The sequence below is a fragment of the Carettochelys insculpta genome, chromosome 26 (genome assembly GCF_033958435.1).
Source record: "Carettochelys insculpta isolate YL-2023 chromosome 26, ASM3395843v1, whole genome shotgun sequence".
Classification (NCBI taxonomy): Eukaryota; Metazoa; Chordata; order Testudines; family Carettochelyidae; genus Carettochelys; species Carettochelys insculpta.
In genome coordinates, this window is record NC_134162.1 from 318,102 (window position 1) to 337,208 (window position 19,107).

At 47.6% G+C, this 19,107-nt stretch overlaps 1 protein-coding gene across 1 annotated transcript in view; it reads right to left on the reverse strand.

Moving 5' to 3' along the window:
- Positions 1-19,107, reverse strand: part of LGR6 (leucine rich repeat containing G protein-coupled receptor 6) — a 252,963-nt gene that overhangs the window by 88,427 nt on the left and 145,429 nt on the right. Inside the window, exon 5 of the mRNA XM_074977509.1 lies at positions 18,688-18,903. Within this exon, the coding sequence (XP_074833610.1) occupies positions 18,688-18,903 (216 nt within the window). The remainder of the gene's footprint in view (positions 1-18,687; positions 18,904-19,107) is intronic.

The following is a 19,107-nucleotide window of genomic DNA, read 5'->3' on the forward strand; positions in this document are numbered from 1 at the left end:
AAGTGACCCCTGAGGAGGCTGACGCTGAATGAGTCCTTCCCAAGACAGGGTGCTCATGGTCCTTGAGAGCGGGTGTCACACTGAAGAAGGGGTTCCTCTGGGAGTCTGTTGGAGTCGGTCCCAGAGGGCAGAGGGGCCTACGGCCTAACCCCGGGCAGCTTGTGACCCGCAAGGAGCCTGGCACACTGAAGGGATTCTTCCAGGAATCGTGGGGTGCAGAGGGCATCAGCCTGAGAGCCTGCAACCACGCTGAGCAACTCCACTGTGAAGTGGCAGCACCTGGAAACCGAATCAAGATTAAAGAAGCTGGACAAGGCAGCGTGGATGTGCAGTGGCAGAGGTGAGGGTTAAGGAAAATCTTGCAGAGGTGAGCCTGTATCGGGGCAGGGAACCCTGGACTGCCTGGAGCTCTGAACCGAGTGGCCTGCCGCAGCTCAAGGAGGGAAGGAGCGATTCCAACCCATCATCTACTAGTGGCCAAGACAGACCTGCAAAAAGTTTTCCAGGCCTGGGCCGAGGAAGGTGCCTGTGTGTCTGTGCAGGAAAGCAGCTGATACACTGGGAATGGCAAGTTGTCTGTGAGAGAAGCTGCTTCACCTTCTGTGTGTGTGTGGAGACCAGCCGGGGGCTGGGACAAAGGAGAGAGTGTCTCCCATTGTCTGTCTGTGTTGAACAACAGCAGCAGCAGCCTGGGGAGAGAGCAGAGCCTGCGTTTGGAAAAGGTGCCAATGAGGAAACTAGCCCATTGTCTGAGGAAGATTCACCAGCCTGGGGTGGCTGGAGAAGGATCCACCAGAAAAGAGCATTCCAGGTGTGTCTCTGAATCCAGCCATGGGGGCTGGAGCAGAGGGAATGGCTCTGGGATGGGCAGTGGTGTCCCTGCTAAGGACGCTGGTCCTTGGTGCAAGAAAAGTGCTTCTGCTTCTGGGGAAGTGAATCCTTTGCCTGAGCCTGTGGGGGCTCGAGATGGAGCCAAGATCCCAGAGCTGGATCTGAGGGCAGCTGAAGCCCAGATGGGAAGTGGGCCTACCTCTGTGTCTCTCAGGGGGGATGATGCTTTAACTCGGTCTAATCCAGTTAGTATCATCAGGGAATCCCAGAGACCAGACGATTCTGGTACTTGTTTTTTGCCTGATGCTGAGGTGTTACTGGGAGGGGGTGAGAGGACTCTGTCCTACCAGAGTCATCCTCTCGCCAGGACACAAGAACAGACGGGCAATGGAGTTATGCTGAGCGATGAAGATAAAGGAGCTGGTAGCAGAAGGGAGGAAAGGGACCCTGACCTTCTGTCCGGTGGAACTGGCTGTCTGCTTGGAGGGGGATTATGTGGGAATCTGCCTGATGGGCCAGAAGTGATCCTGGGTGTAGGTGAACCCCAGGAGCTGGTTGTGGCTCAAGGGAGCAGTGCCGCTGTGGAGGCAGACAGGGGTGAGTTGTTGTTTGGGGGAGCTCTTGAGGAAGAGAATGTCCCTGAAACTTTTCCTGACCCGTCTGTGGGGACTGCAGAAAATGGGAGTGAGGTGGAGGAGAGTGAACAGGAAAGGTGCTTGTCTGTCTGTAAGAGCCAGAGCAGCCCTTTGCCTGGGGAGAAGTTTGTTTCAGCTCCTGATGGCCAGGACCTGCCTGAGTGTGAAACCACTGGCTGTGCTCTGCAAGGGTCCAAAGCAGGCAGGGTAAAAGTTTCTCAGGAATTGGAAGCTGGTGCAAGTAAAGTGAAAACTATCAGGTAGTGTGAGCAGCCCTGTGAGAACCAAGTAAAACAGCTGCACAGTCAGTCTCTGTAGGATGCAGGAGAGGTTCAGCAATTCCCCATCTCCAGATGCTAGAAACACTTATATTCTCACACTGGACTCCAATTCTGATTCCACTGGGAGGCAGAAGTTGGAGGTAAAAGGACAAAGGAGCTGTGGGCCTGGTGGGCCAGTAAGGGATAAACAGGGATTCCTCCATGTGGATTCTGCGTCTGGGACTCACAAAACAACTCTCAGAAAGCAGTTTGGTTTGCAAATTTCCAGGCTGGCTGGGAGGGGGCCGTCTCCCTGAGATCATCAATGGCCCAGCTCTTGTTAGAAGGGAGGGCACAGCCAGAGAGATCAAATTTCCACCCCAGGGGGCAAGGGAGAAGATTAGAACTTGATGGTGCTAAGAAAGGCCTCAGCCATTTATCCCCAAAATACCAGATTCTCAAGGCTGTTGCACAAAGGTTGTGGTCTACCAAAGAGCAACGTAAATGTACAGTTGCAATGGGTTTGTTCTGTAACTCACGCTGACTGTTGTAACCAAGGGGTGCTGCTACCAAAAGCTGTAGAATTGTACCATGTACTGAATGTTTGGAAAGAGCCATTTGACATGATGACATTGATGTAGAAGCATGAGTTGTATGTTGAAGGAGTCTGTAACTCTGAAATGTCACCGTTGTTCCCTGTAACTAGTCTTGCAACCTCTCACGTGAGGAGGAACATTCCAAACCTATTGTGTGGCATGGAAGGGGAAACTGAGGCACACAACCATTTTGGTGGTCTGGCTAAATGCCAAGGGTGGAAGCATTTGTACCTTCTTTTACTGGACTGTAACTGAATTCCAAACATTTGCCAGAGCAGCTGTATGGGCTGGTGGTCACACAGGGCAGGGCCCAGACCAGAAAAGAACTATTTGATCTGTTGATGCTGCAGCATCTGTATGGGCTCTGCCTGCCCGACTTGAGAACGTGGCTGACGGACCGGGGCCGAAGCAGGGAGACCAACCAGCCTGAGGGAACTAAAGGGACTTGTCCGGCTGCATCACATGAAAAGGGCCAATACCAAGCTCCTGAGTTGGAGCCTCCCCCAGCAGGATTATGACGTGGAGGTGGTGCACATCAAGGGAAGCACCGAGGGTACAGCCGATGCCCGATCACGAGGGGAGGGCCCCGAACTTCCCCAGGTCACCGGCTGAGTGACCCCGCTCAGTTCGGTCTGGAAGGGGGGAGAGATGTGATGGAGTGGGGGATACCTGTGTGTGTGTGAGTGGCTCACAGAGGGTGTGGGGTCCTGCTGAGGGTAACCCTGACGACCAGGTAACACCTTTGTACGGGAGACAAAGGAGGAGGTGGAGCCTGAGGTGTTTGAATTGGAACTGGGATTTGGAAGCAGTTAGTCTGGGCTGAGGGAGAGAGAGACAAAGGAGGGGGCAAAGCCCCAGCTCTGGGGGCCCCTCGGGGCCTCCTCTCCCCAACATGGATGGGACTGGCTGTCTCTGCCGGCTGTACTGACTCCTCTGTACGATGCTGTGTCCTGTCGGCTAATAAACCTGCTGTTTTCCTGCTAAGTGAGAGACTCTCCTGCCTGCGGACGGGGTGCAGAGCTTGGGGGACCCCAGAACCCCATCACAGTTGTATCAAGCTACATTTGAAGTACGGGCCCGGTCTTTGGCTTCATTTTTGGCAGAAGCAGGGTCTGTGTTACTGGATTTGTCCTTGCTCTGTTGTCAGCAGCTACGTGAGTTTGTGTGAGCGTGTTTCTGGGTCACCCAGCTCCCACTCCAGTCAGTGCGTGGTCAGGGCTCAACATAGGTACAAGCACCAGAATCCACGCTGGTGACCTTCCAAATTCAGACAGACCAATTCTGAGCACCCCGGGGACATATGCTGACAAGCAGAGAAGGCAACATCAAGGGGAAAGAGTGTGAGACCTTGCTTGCCTGAGTAGTGCCTTTGATTCCAGGGGGGCTTCTCACGTGAGTAAGGACTTGTCAGCCTAGTAGCAGCCCAGGGGAACAGAAAATTCTCTGTGCTCCTCTTGTGTAACTTCAGAAGATCAGTAGTCTACTTTATGTGCCCGAGGCATCACCCCAAACAGATGCCAAGCCCCTCAAATTCAGATGAAGACAGAATTTGTATCCACTGTGATGTAAAGCATGAATGAATTACAAGTGAATTTATGCAAAGTCTCTTCCTGCTCTGTGTATCCGACAATACAGTCTCTTTCAAGTGGCCTGGGGACTCGTTAGCAGGTGGATCAGGGACATTTTCGTTACTCGTGCCGTCTCTAAGTCTGTCTTGGCTCTGAAGAAAAAATCCCACTGCACCTGGATTTGAGTGCAGGAAACATCGCAGAGTGCACACTGTTCCCAATGCCAAACGACCCATGGAAAAAGCAAAGGATTTACGAGCAGGGGAGGAGGCAGGCTCTGTGTGGTTATTGAATGGAGGGTTGTGATGGTCAGAGAGCAGTTCAGAAACCAGCTCGACTCTCCCAGACAAGCACACCATTCTGACGAGAGTGCACAGATTTTGGGGAGACAGGGGAGTGTGGGGGAAGTACAGCAACATTTACTCTCCACACCCAGAGGTAACTGGGGAAGAGGAAAAAAGCAGCTGCAAGACAACTTGGACCAATTATGATTCTCTGAGGAGGAGGAGAAGGATTTAGATCAAAATCCAAGTCGGGAGATTAGAGGAGCTATTTGAGTTCCATGTCCAGATGGTTTTCTCCAGCAAATTTTACGGGGCATTTTCAGATCAAGTTGCCCTTACATCACTTTGGGCTTTCACACCGAGATGATGCCAGTTGTCTGAGTCCCTCTGAACCTGGATATTGCTCTTGCCAAGCCAGAGGTTTGGCTCTGCTATAGCTAGAGCCTCATTGTGTGTTCCCAGGGACAAAAGAATGAAGTGAACACCAGCCCCCAAACCTCTAGCACAGCTCTTCCTTTGAAATGACAAGGATGGGGATGAGGAAGCAGGAAAGGCAGGGCCTGTGATTCAATAGCAGAGACAAGATTTCTGGCTCTGAACATAATGGGTCCTCAGCTGTAGACCTTGCTACCCCTGGGGTCCTGCCCCCAAATTACTCATCTTCCAGGCATCATGCATGACATATTAAGTAGCGTTCCCTTCGGAGGGGCTGGCGGAGAGCCCGCACGGAATGCAGAGCTTTCATCTGGACAGACAGGTCAGGGAAATGAAAGTCCAACATTTATCTTCTCTCTCCTCTCAGGCAATCTGAGCAGAGGCGTCCTTAGCCATGATAGAACATCAACCAGTGTTCTATACTTCCACAGGGTGTCATGAAGAGAAACACACTGAGAACATCTTTCCATGCACCTGTAAGGGGGTGTGATCACAGAAGACCACTTGGGTTGTTCTCCGGTGTGCTGATCATGCCCTGACACACACCTTCTTCCTCTACGGAGCTGCCCCTTGTCCTGTCTTGCTAGGCAATGTCCTCTGCTCTTCCCCAGCCAGGGCACAGAGTTGGGGTTACTGCAGACTCTGATTAACCACAACTGTCTCTGGGCAAGTGCAGTTCCAGGGCCCAGCACCCTGAAAATCAACCCCTGGAAAGGATCAAAACCCCACATAAATGCATCTCTGTGCAAGAGATTTTCACAGGGAGGGCTCATTCGATCAGCCCTCGTTATCGATGAGAGCAAGGTAAGCACAGCAATAGCCCTCTCCAGGTAATAACAATTTACACTGGACTTGATTATAAACAAAAGAGGTTTTATTAAGCAAACCAGTAGGATATAAGTGGTTATAGATAAGAACAGGGAGGTCAAAGTGACTTACCAAATCAAACAAAAGAGAAAATACATAGCTAATTCTATTCCCCTCAGAATGCTTGTGAGTTCTTACCCTAAACAGCCGCCTTTAGGCCAGGTGAAAGCTTCAAGTCAGGAATGATCTCATCCTGACGTGGGTCTCCAGTAAACTGTAAAGGACTGTCTCTTTCTCCTTAGGGTGTGACAGGTGATTTCCAAGGCAGGCTGAAGACCAAAAATGGAGGAACCCCAAGGCCCTCTTTATACTTTCCCCTGTGGCAGAAATTCCATTGTTCTCTTTGGGTAAAAGTAGTCTCCAAGGTGGAGACTGTCACGCGAGTGACATCACCTGTTCCTGGGCTTTTTAGGTGATCAGCCACTGCCTACTGACTGGTCTGAACATGGCAGCAGAGTTCTTCAGCCGTGGACTGGCATTCATTAAAGACCCTTTGTTGTCTAAGTCCTGCTAGTCCCTCACAGCCCGACTCTCACAATCTCCTGATGAGGCCTTCACAGACAGACGTTTGGAACACAAATATGTGAACAATAGAACTTCAACTGCACAAATTATACCTACCCAAAAATAGGATTTCCAGATCCAGCAGATTATACCACTGAAAACAATAGGTTACAAGATACATTTCGTCAAAAGCATCTCTGAGTTATTCATATTTCTATTCCTAACCCATTTCCCATGAAGCTGGGGGTGGGGGTCCGTCACAGCACTCATGTGCCAGACTTGGAATATGAATGACTTTAAAAACTGCCATCTTCCTTCCTTGGGTCCAGATTCCAGCTCCCTCACTCCTGTTGGGTAGTAGCTTTCTCACCCAACCCTTCCATCCAGGTCCCGGGAATTAGCTGAGGAGTAAGGTAGCACTGAACAGCCTAGACAGAGTGTGACCAGAGTGGTGCTCCATCTCCAGGGAGGTTATGTCCCTTTCAGGAGTGCCATTATGACGGTAATACAGCATGTGAGTGAGATTGTCAGAACCTGGCCTTCCGTAAGTACTGGAAATCAAACCAGACTGGAAACGCCTCGGTTTAGAAATCTTTTAGCTGCAGGAGTCCGTCCTTTTCATTCGGGGCCTTTCAGCAAAAAGGAATGAAAAGCACTGAGATGGTTTTCTTAAACTTGGCCATGAGACTTTTGGAGACCAAGCAAAGAACATTCCAAGCCCCTAACGACATATTTTTATCGTTGGTGTTGTTGAGAAGGTTGTGAGCGACTGCAAGCGTGGGGTTATAATGGAAACTGCAGCCTCTAGCAGTTGCTGCTGGAGAACGCTGAAATAACAATCAGGGGACTTTGACTCACCATGCAAGCTGGAATGGTAAATAACTGAAGAGACGAACTCTTCTTTCCTTCTGCCCTCTTCCCATCCAGCAAGTGGAACTGCCATCTCTCGAGCCTCTCAATGCAAGCCTACTCAGAGCCTCAGGTCTACAGGGTAAATTACAGCTGGTTTGATCACACCTTGAGATACTTTACTCCTGCGTATGTATATGGCAATCTCTGGAGAGATGCTTTGACAAAGTAATTGATCAGTTCCATATAGACCCTTTCTGCTCATCCAGCCCCACCCTGAAGTCAATGGACAAACTTTAACTTCCTCTTTCCAAACACCAGCACCTCTTTGTTCAGGCTAGGGTCATGGGGAAAATTTTCACAAGGAAAATTGTTTCTGATCGAGCTCTGTCTGGGATCCAGGGTGCTGAGGGAATGCTGAGAGCAGGGCTGAGCATCACTGATGGCAAGGGCAGGGAACCCCGGTGATGTTTCTGCCATTAGAAAGGCTTTGAATAACAGAATCTGAGCACTGCCCTTGGGTGCTGTAGACAGGTTCAGCTCAGATTCCAAGGCTAGGAGGGACCATTATGATCATCTATCTGACCTGCTGTGTAACACAGGCTGTCACTTTCACCCAGTGGTTACTACATCTCAAGGCTGCCTTTGTAACAAAGGAGGTGCTCTGTCTCACGCATTTTTTTCAGGGTCATCCCCAGGATTTCTGGGGCCTTATGCAGTAATGTTAAACTGGTGCACCTCCACGCAATGGCAGCTGTGGGGAGACAATACTTTGAAAACAAATTTTAAACTCAGGTCCTACAGACCAGCACAGTACAGCCACTCGCAGGGGTAGCCACGTCAGTCTGTAAATTCAGTAACTGACAGGAGTTGGCAAATGCCTGTTAAATGGCTTCATTATCACTTGAATGGCCCTCTCATGGGTTCTGCTAACACAGTGGTTCCCAAACTTTTCGGCATCACGCCCTCCTTTTGGTTTTCTCAGCTACAGTGCATTCATCTTTATCAAAAAAGACTGAGAAACAACACTGTGCTCGACCTTCCTCTGATACGACTCAGCCTAGCTCCATTAAATCAGTGCACTTCTGCCAGTTTCCACTGGCTGAGGATCTGCACCATGGAGCACTGCACGTCCATCCTACTTGGTTTCTTCTTGTAATTCTCAACTGCTGTTGTGACTGTCACTCGTAAGAGATGAATTCCTGCTTCTTTCATCCCAGGAAACATAGCACAAGCACTGGGTTGAACCACTAGTGATGATAAAGAAGGTGAAGTCAGATCTTCATTTGTTGATCATATTATATTCCCTTCTTTGTTCATATTCTCTAATCTGTCCTGATCACATGGCAACCCCATTGCAGGTAGTGCTTCACTCTGCCAAGCCGTCAGTGCTTTGTAAGACTGGCGTCTACAAAAGCTATCTTGAGGCTTACAGAATCCAAAAGTTGGTGTTGTAGATTTGTAAGAATCAAGCCTGTGTACTTTACTTTTTCAGCCGGCTTATCAAACCCTTTCTGCCCTTGTCATGTAATGAGTTAATAATAATAATGTCAGCTTCTGAAGTGGTCTTTGCTTCTTCCAGTACATCATCAATGGGTCTCTCTCTGACTAATCCAAGAGTAGCTTCCATTGCTGGCTAAAGTCTAGTACTGTTGTAGCGGATGCTTGGATTGCATTATTTAATGACCCAAGTGGTTTCAACAGTAGACTTACAAGAGAGAATAGTGATTATGTTCTCTGAACTTAATAGCAAAAGTCGTCCATCAGCTTCACACCTTAGATCTCTCCCTTTACAAAGCCAGTAATAATGGATGCAGTAATTTTAAGACAACAGTGGGTTTTCCCAGAATGGACTAATTTAAATTTCTGTCCCCTAGTATTTTCCAAGAGGTTCAGTCTTTTTGGACTCTTGTTTAAAAAGGATAATAAAGACAATTACATTTATAACTTTCTTTTGATGATTCTCAGCTCGTAATAGTACTTGTTGGAGTAGATGGCATCTGCAGTGTGTATAGGAGAGTCTAGAGTTGTACTTTTCTCTTTGGTTTGACCATCAGCCTAGGAAAGACCAAGGTACTGTTCCAACCTGCTCCAGGAGCTGCTGTTCTCCTCATTTCAATCTCTATTGAAGGAACAGAGTTAAAAACAGCAGAGGATTTCAAGTACCTTGGCCGTGTGATAGCCAATGATGGCTCCCTTGACAAAGAAATCAATGCCAGAATCTGCCAGGCCAGCTGGGCACTAGGATGTCTGAGAGCACGAGTGTTGAATCAGTACAATATCTGACAGTTCACTAAACTGAACGTGTACAAGGCTGTAGTCCTGACCAGTCTCCTGTATGGCTGTGAAACCTGGACCTTGTACAGAAATCATATAAAACTGCTAGAGCACTTCCACACACACAGCCTGAGGTCAATACTGCACATTCGATGGCAGGACAGAGTTACAAACCTGGAAGTCCTGGACAGAGCAGGAACCACGAGCATCAAAGCCATGATTCTGAAAGCCCAGCTTCACTGGACAGGGAACGTCACACAAGTGGAGGAGTCAAGAGTCCCTAAGCAATTCCTCTACGGCGAACTCTCCCAGGGCAAAAGGAATCATGGTAGGCCTCGCAAGAGATATAAAGACTGAGTGAAGGCCAACATTGTTCATGCTGGTTTAAAACCAGATCAGTTAGAGCAGCATGCAAAAGACCGAACAGGCTGGTGTGCTCTCGTACGACACGTATGACAACTTTGAAGAGCAGCGACGTGTACACCTCACTGATGCTTGTGAGGGGAAGAAAGCAACAGCAGCAGCTGCAACAACAGAGCCAGGACAATTCCCTTGTCCCTACTGTGAATGCCCAGGCCGTTCAAAGCTTGGACTCCCCAGCCACATGCGAGTCCACAACCGATGAGCCTGGGGCAAGCTCAAGACGTCATCATCAGACAAGACGGACTACCTACAGAGTTATACTTTTCTCTGAGCAAAGTTTGTTCTTTACTATGTCTTACAGGCAAGTTTGCAGCTCCATCAAATGTGTGAGCAAACTTCTCTTTGAGCTTCAGTTAACAAGCATTTAAATCTCCTAAGCCGTAGATTGTCAGAGATGCAGCTGATGTTTCTTTAACCTGAGATATAGAAATTCATTTACTGATTTCCCCACTGACATCACGATAGCGTATGCAGTGACATCATACGTGACGCCTATTTGCATTGCTTCATTCATCAGCCATGTACACACATTTTCTTAATGTGGTGAGAGAGTTCTTCACTTTCTCAACTGTTGTGTTTTCACGGTTGCACCCCATGCGTCTCACCAGTCAGCTGAGCTTCTTGCAGAAAGTTAGTGAGCCTTTGCTGCTCGTGGACAGACCCATTGTCTAACATCAGGATGAACAAATGAACACTGGTCTGCAGTTTGCAGTGAATGGCATCTTTTGCTTAAAGAGAAAGTAAGGTGCGATAGCCATGTTTGTTTGGATAAACTGTCTCCAGCATTTTAACAGCCTCGTTAAGTACTTCTGAAATTGGCTTTAATCATGACTGGCTTATAAGGCATTCTGCATTTCGATGCGGGCCAGGGAACTGGTGTTTTGTAGCCTTTTCATGTAGTTTATCAGCATTGGTTTTGCTGAACTGTCTGGCAAACTCAGCCCCTCCACTTTTATTCTCTAAATCCATGGGAAGTTCACCTCTTCAATACTGCATGCAGTTCTGCTTGCTCCATTTCAAAATATATATATATTGCCATTGGAAAAGGTACCAAGAAGGGCAACTAACATGATTTGGAGTATGAGAAAGCTTCCATCTGAGGACGGCACAAGTCACACACTGCCTGCAACTCTTAAGCACAGCCTGCAATACCAGGCTAAACCCTGTCCCCCTCCCTCCCACTGGGACCTGCCATCCAAACACCCCATTCAAGTGCTGGAGTTCAATTAAATATTGCAGGTGAACCCCTCAGCCAGGGCAGGCCAAGTGCTGATCTGCTGCCCTTTACTCACACAATGAAGGCAACATTTCAGGACCCCCACATGCAATACTAAAATGATTTGTAACCCAACACCACTTGAAACAGATCACGTGGGCAGAAGAGCTCTGCCTGGCAGATCCCTACACAGAGTAGGTGTAGTTGTAGTAAGCCTTTTCCATGCCTACCTCTTGGGGCACAGGCCACTGACAACCACTCGCTAGCATCCCCTGTCCTGGGTGATCTATTCCAGGTTTGGCCAGGTGTATCCTGTCTCTTTAGTGTCTGCCTTCAGGTCTCTATGCCCGGTGTTTCTGGGTTCAGAAGCCTGGCTCCTTACTAGCTGTCAGGGAGAGCTCCTTCCAACCCTGCTTGCAATTCATCGTATGAAATTACAGGGATGGCCAATGTCCCTGAAAGAAATGTGCCAACATTGTCAGAGAGAAATGCCATGTGAGCAGCAAGCCTTTGGTCATGCTCTTCAAACTAGTATCTGTTGTCAGGTAGAAGTACTTTATCACATTGTGGCTATGTCTACACCATGGGTGTCCAACCTTTTGGCTTGCCTGGGCCGGATTGAGTGAAGAGGAATTGTTTTGGGCCACATATAAAATATATAATAAAGTTAATGTATATAAATCACATAATAATGTTCAAAGTTTACGATCCTGTGGGGCCGCATTACTAGCTGTCCAGGGCCGCATGCGGCCTGCAGGCTGCGGGTTGGACATGCCTGGTCTACACTAATATACTACGTCGAAGTAGCCTATTTCAATGTAAGAACATCGAAATAGGCTACTTCGACATGTATCGTCTACACATCTTCCAGGGCTGGTGCCTTTGACGTTCAATGTCGAAGTAGCGATGTGGAACATCAAAAGGAGTCGCCCCGGAAGGAAATGTGGAGTGTCCACACACACAAGCGCTCCCCTTCGAAATAAGGGGCCAGCAAAGCCCCAAGCCACTCCTTTAAAGGGCCCCAATCAGACACTCTCGGCCTGCACAGCATTAGATCCACAGAGCCGACAACTGGTTGCAGACCCCATGCACGCAGCATGGACCCCCAGCTGCAGTAGCAGCAGCAGCAGCCAGAAGCCCTGGGCTAAGGGCTGCTGCATGCGGCAACCATAGAGCCCTGCAGGGGCTGGACAGAGGATCTCTCAACCCCTCAGATGATGGCTGCCGTGGAGGATGCCGCTATTTCAGCATAGCTGGATGCGGATTGTCTACACACGCCCTACTTCAACATTGAACGTCAAAGTAGGGGCTATTCCCATCTTTGGATAGGAATAGCGATTTCGACATCTCGCTGCCTAATGTCGATTTCAACATCAAAATAGCTCACGGCACATGTAGACACGACGCGTACTATTTTGACATTGTGCCACCTACTTCGAAGTAGCTGGCTAGTGTAGACGCACCCTGTGTGTGCTTTTAAAGTATGTATTAATGTTTCCAGCTCAATTCAGATTCGCAACCAATGACTAAACTGGCAGCCCGACATGTATCTAGTTGATCTATGTGGGGCTGTTGGGGGAATTTGGGAAGGGGATGTGTATGAGGAGGTTACAACCACACGGGGTGGGGGAGGGGGTACGAAAATCCCTGTGCAGAAGAGAGCCACTAATCTCAACCAGAACATTTGGGACTAAGCTGAAGTCTCCAGAGCTGAAGCATGAATTGCCAGGCTCTCAAGCTGCAGCTGTGCTTGATTCATATCCTCTGGTGATCAGCACAGAGGTGGGTTTGTAACAAGCAGGCTGTAAGCAGTTTCCCCAATGGCAGGGTGGCCTAGTGACTAGGTCCCTTGTGGAGCCTAGAAGCCCAGGGTGTAGGTCTGCAGCCCACCCCTAAAGGCTGTAGTCTTAGTTTGGGGCATGGCCCCAAGAGTCTAGTTTCCCGTCTGTGTGTGGGGGGGGGAGGAGGCATTCCTCTGGGGTTCTCCCACCTGTCTGCCTGGGGAAGGGCTCAGAGGCTCCTTCCTCCAACAGCCAACCTGGTGGCAGCTCTGACTCAGGCCCTGCATGCACCAGTGCCAGGTCCTGCCTCTTGGCCGGTCAGCTCCAAACTGGGCTGGCTTCTCCTCTTTTATACTGCCTCCAAGCCTGACGCTGGCTGCAAGTGAACCCGGGTGGGGCTAATTGGGCAAACAGGCTCTGTTTAACCCCAGCCTTGCCTGGCCTTCCTCTCACTCCCTTACACAGGTTTACAATATCTCCACTTGCAAGTGACAAAGTAAGAGAAAATCCAGTGGACCTGCCTGAAACAATGATCGAGCTCATTGAGTAGCCAGAGTTGGTCTCTCCATTGGTGTGGCATCAGCTCGCTGAGAACTGCTGTTGAGCACATGGGCAGCATACGTCTCTGTGGCTGTCTGCACTTTGAAATTTGCTCCCTCCCCTGTGGAGTTCAACAAGCAAACGCTCTGCACCATGCTCAAGAGGCATGATTTGTTGTTGAACATTCTTTGCATCGGAAAAGCAACAAGGCGCGAGACAGCCTTGTGTTTGCTGTGACTGTGCTGCAGTCTGTGAAACCAGAAAGGCACATACGGAAAACATTATGGGAACCACCTGCCTCCAATAAAGAATGAGCAGCAGTTCCCAACAGGGGATCTCTCATCCCACTAGAAGCGCTCTGGCCAGGCTGTAGCCCTGGACCCTATAAAAACAGGTTAATTACAAATTCTCATTTCAGATGTTCTTCTGGCAAATTGTTTTGTTTTCCTTTTCCAGTCTGATTTTCAGATGTCTTTTCCTGTGGGCGAAAAATGCCCCGGAGAGCAAAGGCCTGTGTCTAACAACAAGCACAGCATGGACAGTAGCAGTAAAACGCTTCCCCTGTCACTTGGGAGACTCCAGCAAGAGCACAGCTCCGTCTTTCTGCCTCTTAAGTACAACAATTACAAACAAAGGAAAGGAATTAGGGCCAATGACACCAGTCTCTTCAGAACCCTAGGCTGCATAATGAGAGGAGTGGAGAGTAGGGAAGTGATTTTATGTCTGCATATGGCCCTGGTGAGACCAGTCTAGGAGTACTGCATCCAGTTCTGGTGTCTGCATTTTAAAAGCATGAAATTTGGAAAGGGTGCGCAGAAGAGCCATAAAATGATCTGTAGACTGGAAAAAACACTTTGGAATCAGAGACTTAAGAAATTAACCTGATTAACTTAAAAGATCAAGAGGTGACTCGATGACAGTGTATAAGTACCTTGAGGGGGAAAAATACCGAATGCTAAAAGGCTCATAAATCTAGGAGAGAAAGGCAAAACAAGAATCAATGGAAATAAAAAAGCAGTCAAGTAGCACTTTAAAGACTAACAAAATAATTTATTAGGTGAGTTTTCATGGGACAGAGCCACCCCCTGGGTCTGTCCCACGAAAGCTCACCTAATAAATTATTTTGTTAGTCTTTAAAGTGCTACTGGGATGCTTTTTTGTTTTGATAGTATATCAACTAGCATGGCTTTCTCTCTGTTACTATTCAAGAATCAATGGGTGGAATTTAAGGCCGGAAAATTCAAATACAAAGCAACTTTTTAACAGTGAGAGTGATTAACTGTTGCAACACAACTAAAGGAAGTGGTAGATTCTCCATCACTGCCACTTCTGAACGCTTCCATTTTTTCTCTGGAAGGACCGATGTGAGCAGCTTTATTTTCCACCAGTCCCTTGCATTCCATTGCTTTGGACTGAATTCAAAGTCTGAATGAGCTGGGTTCTTGCCAGTGTACTGGGAACATCTCAGACAACATAGGGAAGTGCCATGGCTTGGTCGTGGAAAAACCATTCAATGTCCCAATTTGCCACAGGTCAGTAGAAGTACTGTTCACAGAACCGTGCAAATTCCCATGGACAGCCCCGAGCCGTGGATAGCAGCAGACAGATGCATTTGGAGATGAATAAAATCAACTGGAAATGACAGCTGCATGGGTCTGCACAGAGCGCTATTAATCTTTTCTACAGATACTGGAGATGGAGACCCGCTTTTCCCAAGGCAAAGTGCTCAGTCTCAGAGAGAGAAGCCACCTTTGTGGACAGGCTAAAAGGCCTTTCTTAATAACAAACTTTCCCAGGTGTCTCATGATGGTGTGGCTCACTAACCTCAGATGGGAAAACTGAGATTCATCCCATTGCTATGGCCATTTTATCAGATGACCCATGGGGGATCCCAGCTTGAGACAGCAGGAGTATGATCTTCAAAGGTGCTGAGCCCACAAAGCTCCCAGTGTAGCCAACTTCAGACGTAAGTGCTCAGCTCTCACTGGGAAGCAGGTCCCTGGTACCTCAAGATGGGTCCCAGATCTGATTGGTGGTTGTTACCAAGTGGGATGCTCCAAGGATTGGTTCTAGGGCCAGTATCATTCAACATTTTTATTAATGACCTGGAGGAGGGGATAGATTGCACCCTCAACAAATTTGCAGATGACACTACGCTAGTGGGTCAGGTAGATATGTTGGAGGGTGGGGATAGGGTCCAGAGTGACCTAGACAAATTGGAGGATTGGGCCAAAAGAAATCTGATAAGGTTCAACACGGAGAAGGGCAGAGTCCTGCACCTGGGATGGAAGAATCCTAAGCACTGTTACAGGGTGGGCACTGACTGGCTAAGTAGCAGTGCAGCAGAAAAGGGCCTGGGGATTACAGTAGATGAGAGGCTGGATATGAGTCAACACTGTGCCCTTGTAGCCAAGAAGGCTACTGGCATATTGGGCTGCATTAGGAGAAGCATTTGCAGCAGATCTAAAGAAGTTATTATTCCCCTCTACTTGGCACTGGTGAGGCCACGTCTGGAGTATTGTGTCCAGCTCTGGGCCCCCAGTATAGAAAGGATGTGGATGCACTGGAGTGGGTTTAGTGGAGGGCAACAAAATTTATTAGGCAGCTGGAGCACATGACCTATGAGGAGAGGCTTCAGGCTTTGGGCTTCTTAATTAGTTTGTAGACGAGAAGAATGAGGGGCAATTTGATAGCAGCCTTCAACTTCCTGAAGGGGGAGGGGCTCTAAAGAGGATGGAGAGAGGCTGTTCTCAGTGGTGGCGGATGGCAGAACAAGGAGCAATGGGCTGAAGTTACAGAGGGGGAGGTGTAGGCTGGACATTAGGAAAAACTCTTTCCCCAGGAGGTGGTGAAGCACTGGAATGTGTTACCGAGAGAGGTGGTGGAATCTCCATCCCTAGAGGTTTTTAAATTCTGGCTTGACAAAGTCCTGGCTGGGATGACTTAATTGGAAGTGTGTCATTTATAAACAGGGGCTGAAACCCCTAACTTGTTCCAGATTCAGACAGGTCTATTTTGCTGTGGGTTCTTCCCAGAGGCACTGGGAAGCACTGGATGATCAGCTGTCTCTTTCGTAAAGGCTCAAGGCCTGAGGTGGCACAGCAGGAAATCACATTGCTGCATCTGGGAAGGTCACATTCTCATCTACAAAACTACTGATGAGGGTTGTGTGAGTGTTAATCAGTCTATAAACGACAGCTTTTTCCCTGATTCCTTCGACATCGGCTCTTAGCTCTCCTCTCCCATGTGTGTGTATGTAAAATAACTCCGAGCCTAGAAAGGTACTTAAGTTTATGAGAAAGTGTAGCCCCTCTTCTCCCGGTATGTGCAAGTCTGCAAACGCATTACTGGATAGACACATGGACTTTATATGGCTGAAGGAAAGTTTTATGGGATGGTGGGCTTAGCTGTTGGGATGGCTCTTAGCCTCACCTGAGGCTGAGCATGAAGCAAGGCACCTCAAAAGCAGAACATCAGATTTTCTGTGGACTAGGTACTGACCTGGGGAAACCATTGGCATTGTGAGCACAGCAGCAATTTGAGTGGCTGCAGAACACTTGTGAGACCCACAAAATTCTGAATTATTTCCCACAATGTCTGATAGCTCCTCCACATGTCCCGTTTCCAGCTGTCCGCAGTAGGGTGCTCCTTTCCGCATTGGGGAACACTCTTGTGCTTTGCCACCCTGATGAAAAAGGTTTTTCCCAAGGCTTAGGATTACCAGTTTGAGAGCAGCTGAGTAGGCCTTAATTGGGGTAGTATGTCCAATTCTGGGCACCGCTTTTGAAGAAAGAGGTGGAGAAATTGGAGAAAGTCCAGAGAAGAGCAACAAGAATGATTAAAGGTCTAGAGAACATGAGCTCTGAGGGAAGACTGAAAGAACTGGGCTTGTTTAGTTTAGAAAAGAGAATATTGAGAGGGGACATGATAGCAGTTTTCAAGTACCTACAAGAGGGTTACAAGGAGGAGGGAGACAAATTGTTCTCTTTGGCCTCTGAGAACAGGACAAGGAGCAACGGGCTTGACTGCAGCAAGGGAGGTTTAGGTTGGACATTAGGAAAAACTTCCTAACTGTCAGGGTGGTCAAACACTGGAATAAGTTACCTAGGGAGGTTATGGAATCTTCATCACTGGAAATTTTTAAGAGCAAGTTAGACAGACACCTATTGTGGATGGTCTAGACAGTGCTTGGTCCTGCCATGAGGGCAGGGGACTGGACTTGATGACCTCTCAAGGTCCCTTCCAGATCTAATGTTCTATGATTCTATGAGTCTGCGGTTGAAACTACTGTCCGGAAGGCAAGTGAATCCTGGAGGACCTCAGCTGACTAGTTGAACTGATGACTCTATGTGAATTGGGATGACTCCATTTGGTCCTGTTCCATGTGACAACCAACTGATTCTGTGACATTTCTCAACTGTCCCCAGTATTTCTCCACAATGTGCCATCTATGCATTTGAAGTCAATCTTTAAGACAAATTTCAAAAGTGAATTTTCCAGGCATATCTATAAGGCTTCAGCAAATGTTTTTTCTTCTCAGATCTAAGCAGTTGCTAGGCTTTCCCTACATGATGATACTTTATCACTGGCTACCAAAGGTGTACAAGGTAATGCTCCATTTTATGTTGCAAAAGACATTCTAAGTAATGGGTGTACATGCAGGAGTTCTGAGTTATCTGGCAATTACGCTTGAACTTACTAATCAACACTTACCAATTAACTGCCAACCAATTTGCAGATGCAAATTTCCATTTAGAAGACAAATAACATGTAAGCCCCCAGTTAATGCAATGCATGCTTCCCAGTATAAAATTACAAAGGCATCAGTTTGGCATATAATTACAGACCGGAAAGTGTTTACTGTTTCTCAGTGCCTGTGAAATAAATGGATTCCATCTGGAATGGAGCAGTCATTGGGAACAGTATCATTTTCCTTGACTGTTCAATATACTGGAGATTATATCTTTACATTCAAATTGCACAGTGAAAAGAATCTAGTAAATTCCAGGTAGGTTTAGGGTTATTACAAAGAATAACAGCCCCAAAGCCACGGATCATTTTCTCTCTCACACACAAAGTTCTGAGAACAGAACTACTGTACTTCACCTCCCAAACCCAGAAAGGTCAGGAAAGATTTTGATCAACATTTCTGTCCAACAAAAAGGCGTTTTTGACAAAAATGAAAAGTTTTGCAGACTTTTAGGTAGAACTTTTCAATTTTTTAAAAATTTTAAAACCCAGAAACATTTTTGGTACATATTCTCAATAAAATATGGGGAATTTTGGGTTTACAAAACTCAAATATTTTTATAAAACAGTTTTCAAAAAATGAAACCTTGGTTTTTCAATGAACTGAAAAACCTAATTAAATTAGAAAGAAAAACGATTTTAAAAAGTCTTGCGACAAATTGTTTTTAAAATTAGCTTGATTCAAAACATTTGAGCTAAAGGAGATCTCCCTTACGTGACAATGACTGTAAATCTTTTATCTAGATCCGTTTGGCCTGCCCACTAGAGAGTGGTATCACTCACTCTCACACACAAGAAGATAAAGTGCTCTACATTGCAATACCTGAAAAAACCCAGCACCCATAGATGCACAGTGAATACAGAGAGCTTACAGTACGACGAGGCTGCTGAGGTTCTGGAAGGCATAGTCAGGAATGTGCCAGATCAGGTTGAGAGCCAGTGTCATGGCCTGAAGGGCTGGAAGGTTGTTGAGGGCTTGGACAGGGATCTCTGTCAGGACATTGTCATCCAGCCACAAGTGACGTAAGGAGGGCAGTCCTTCAAAGCTCTTCTCAGGCACCACAGAAATCAGGTTTGCATCCAGGCGGCTGAGGAAAAAGAAACAGTGCGGATGAGTACGAGGTTCACAAGCATTGCCTGATGTTTCCATATTGCTAGTGGGTTTCTTGGTGCTGACTCATGAGAAATTGACAGTCCTGGAGACTGAGCTGGTCTGTAAAAAGCAATTAAAGAGAGAAGAAGCCATAGTGCAATGTTCCAAGCTGTGCCCAGGACAGATGTTGCAGCACCTC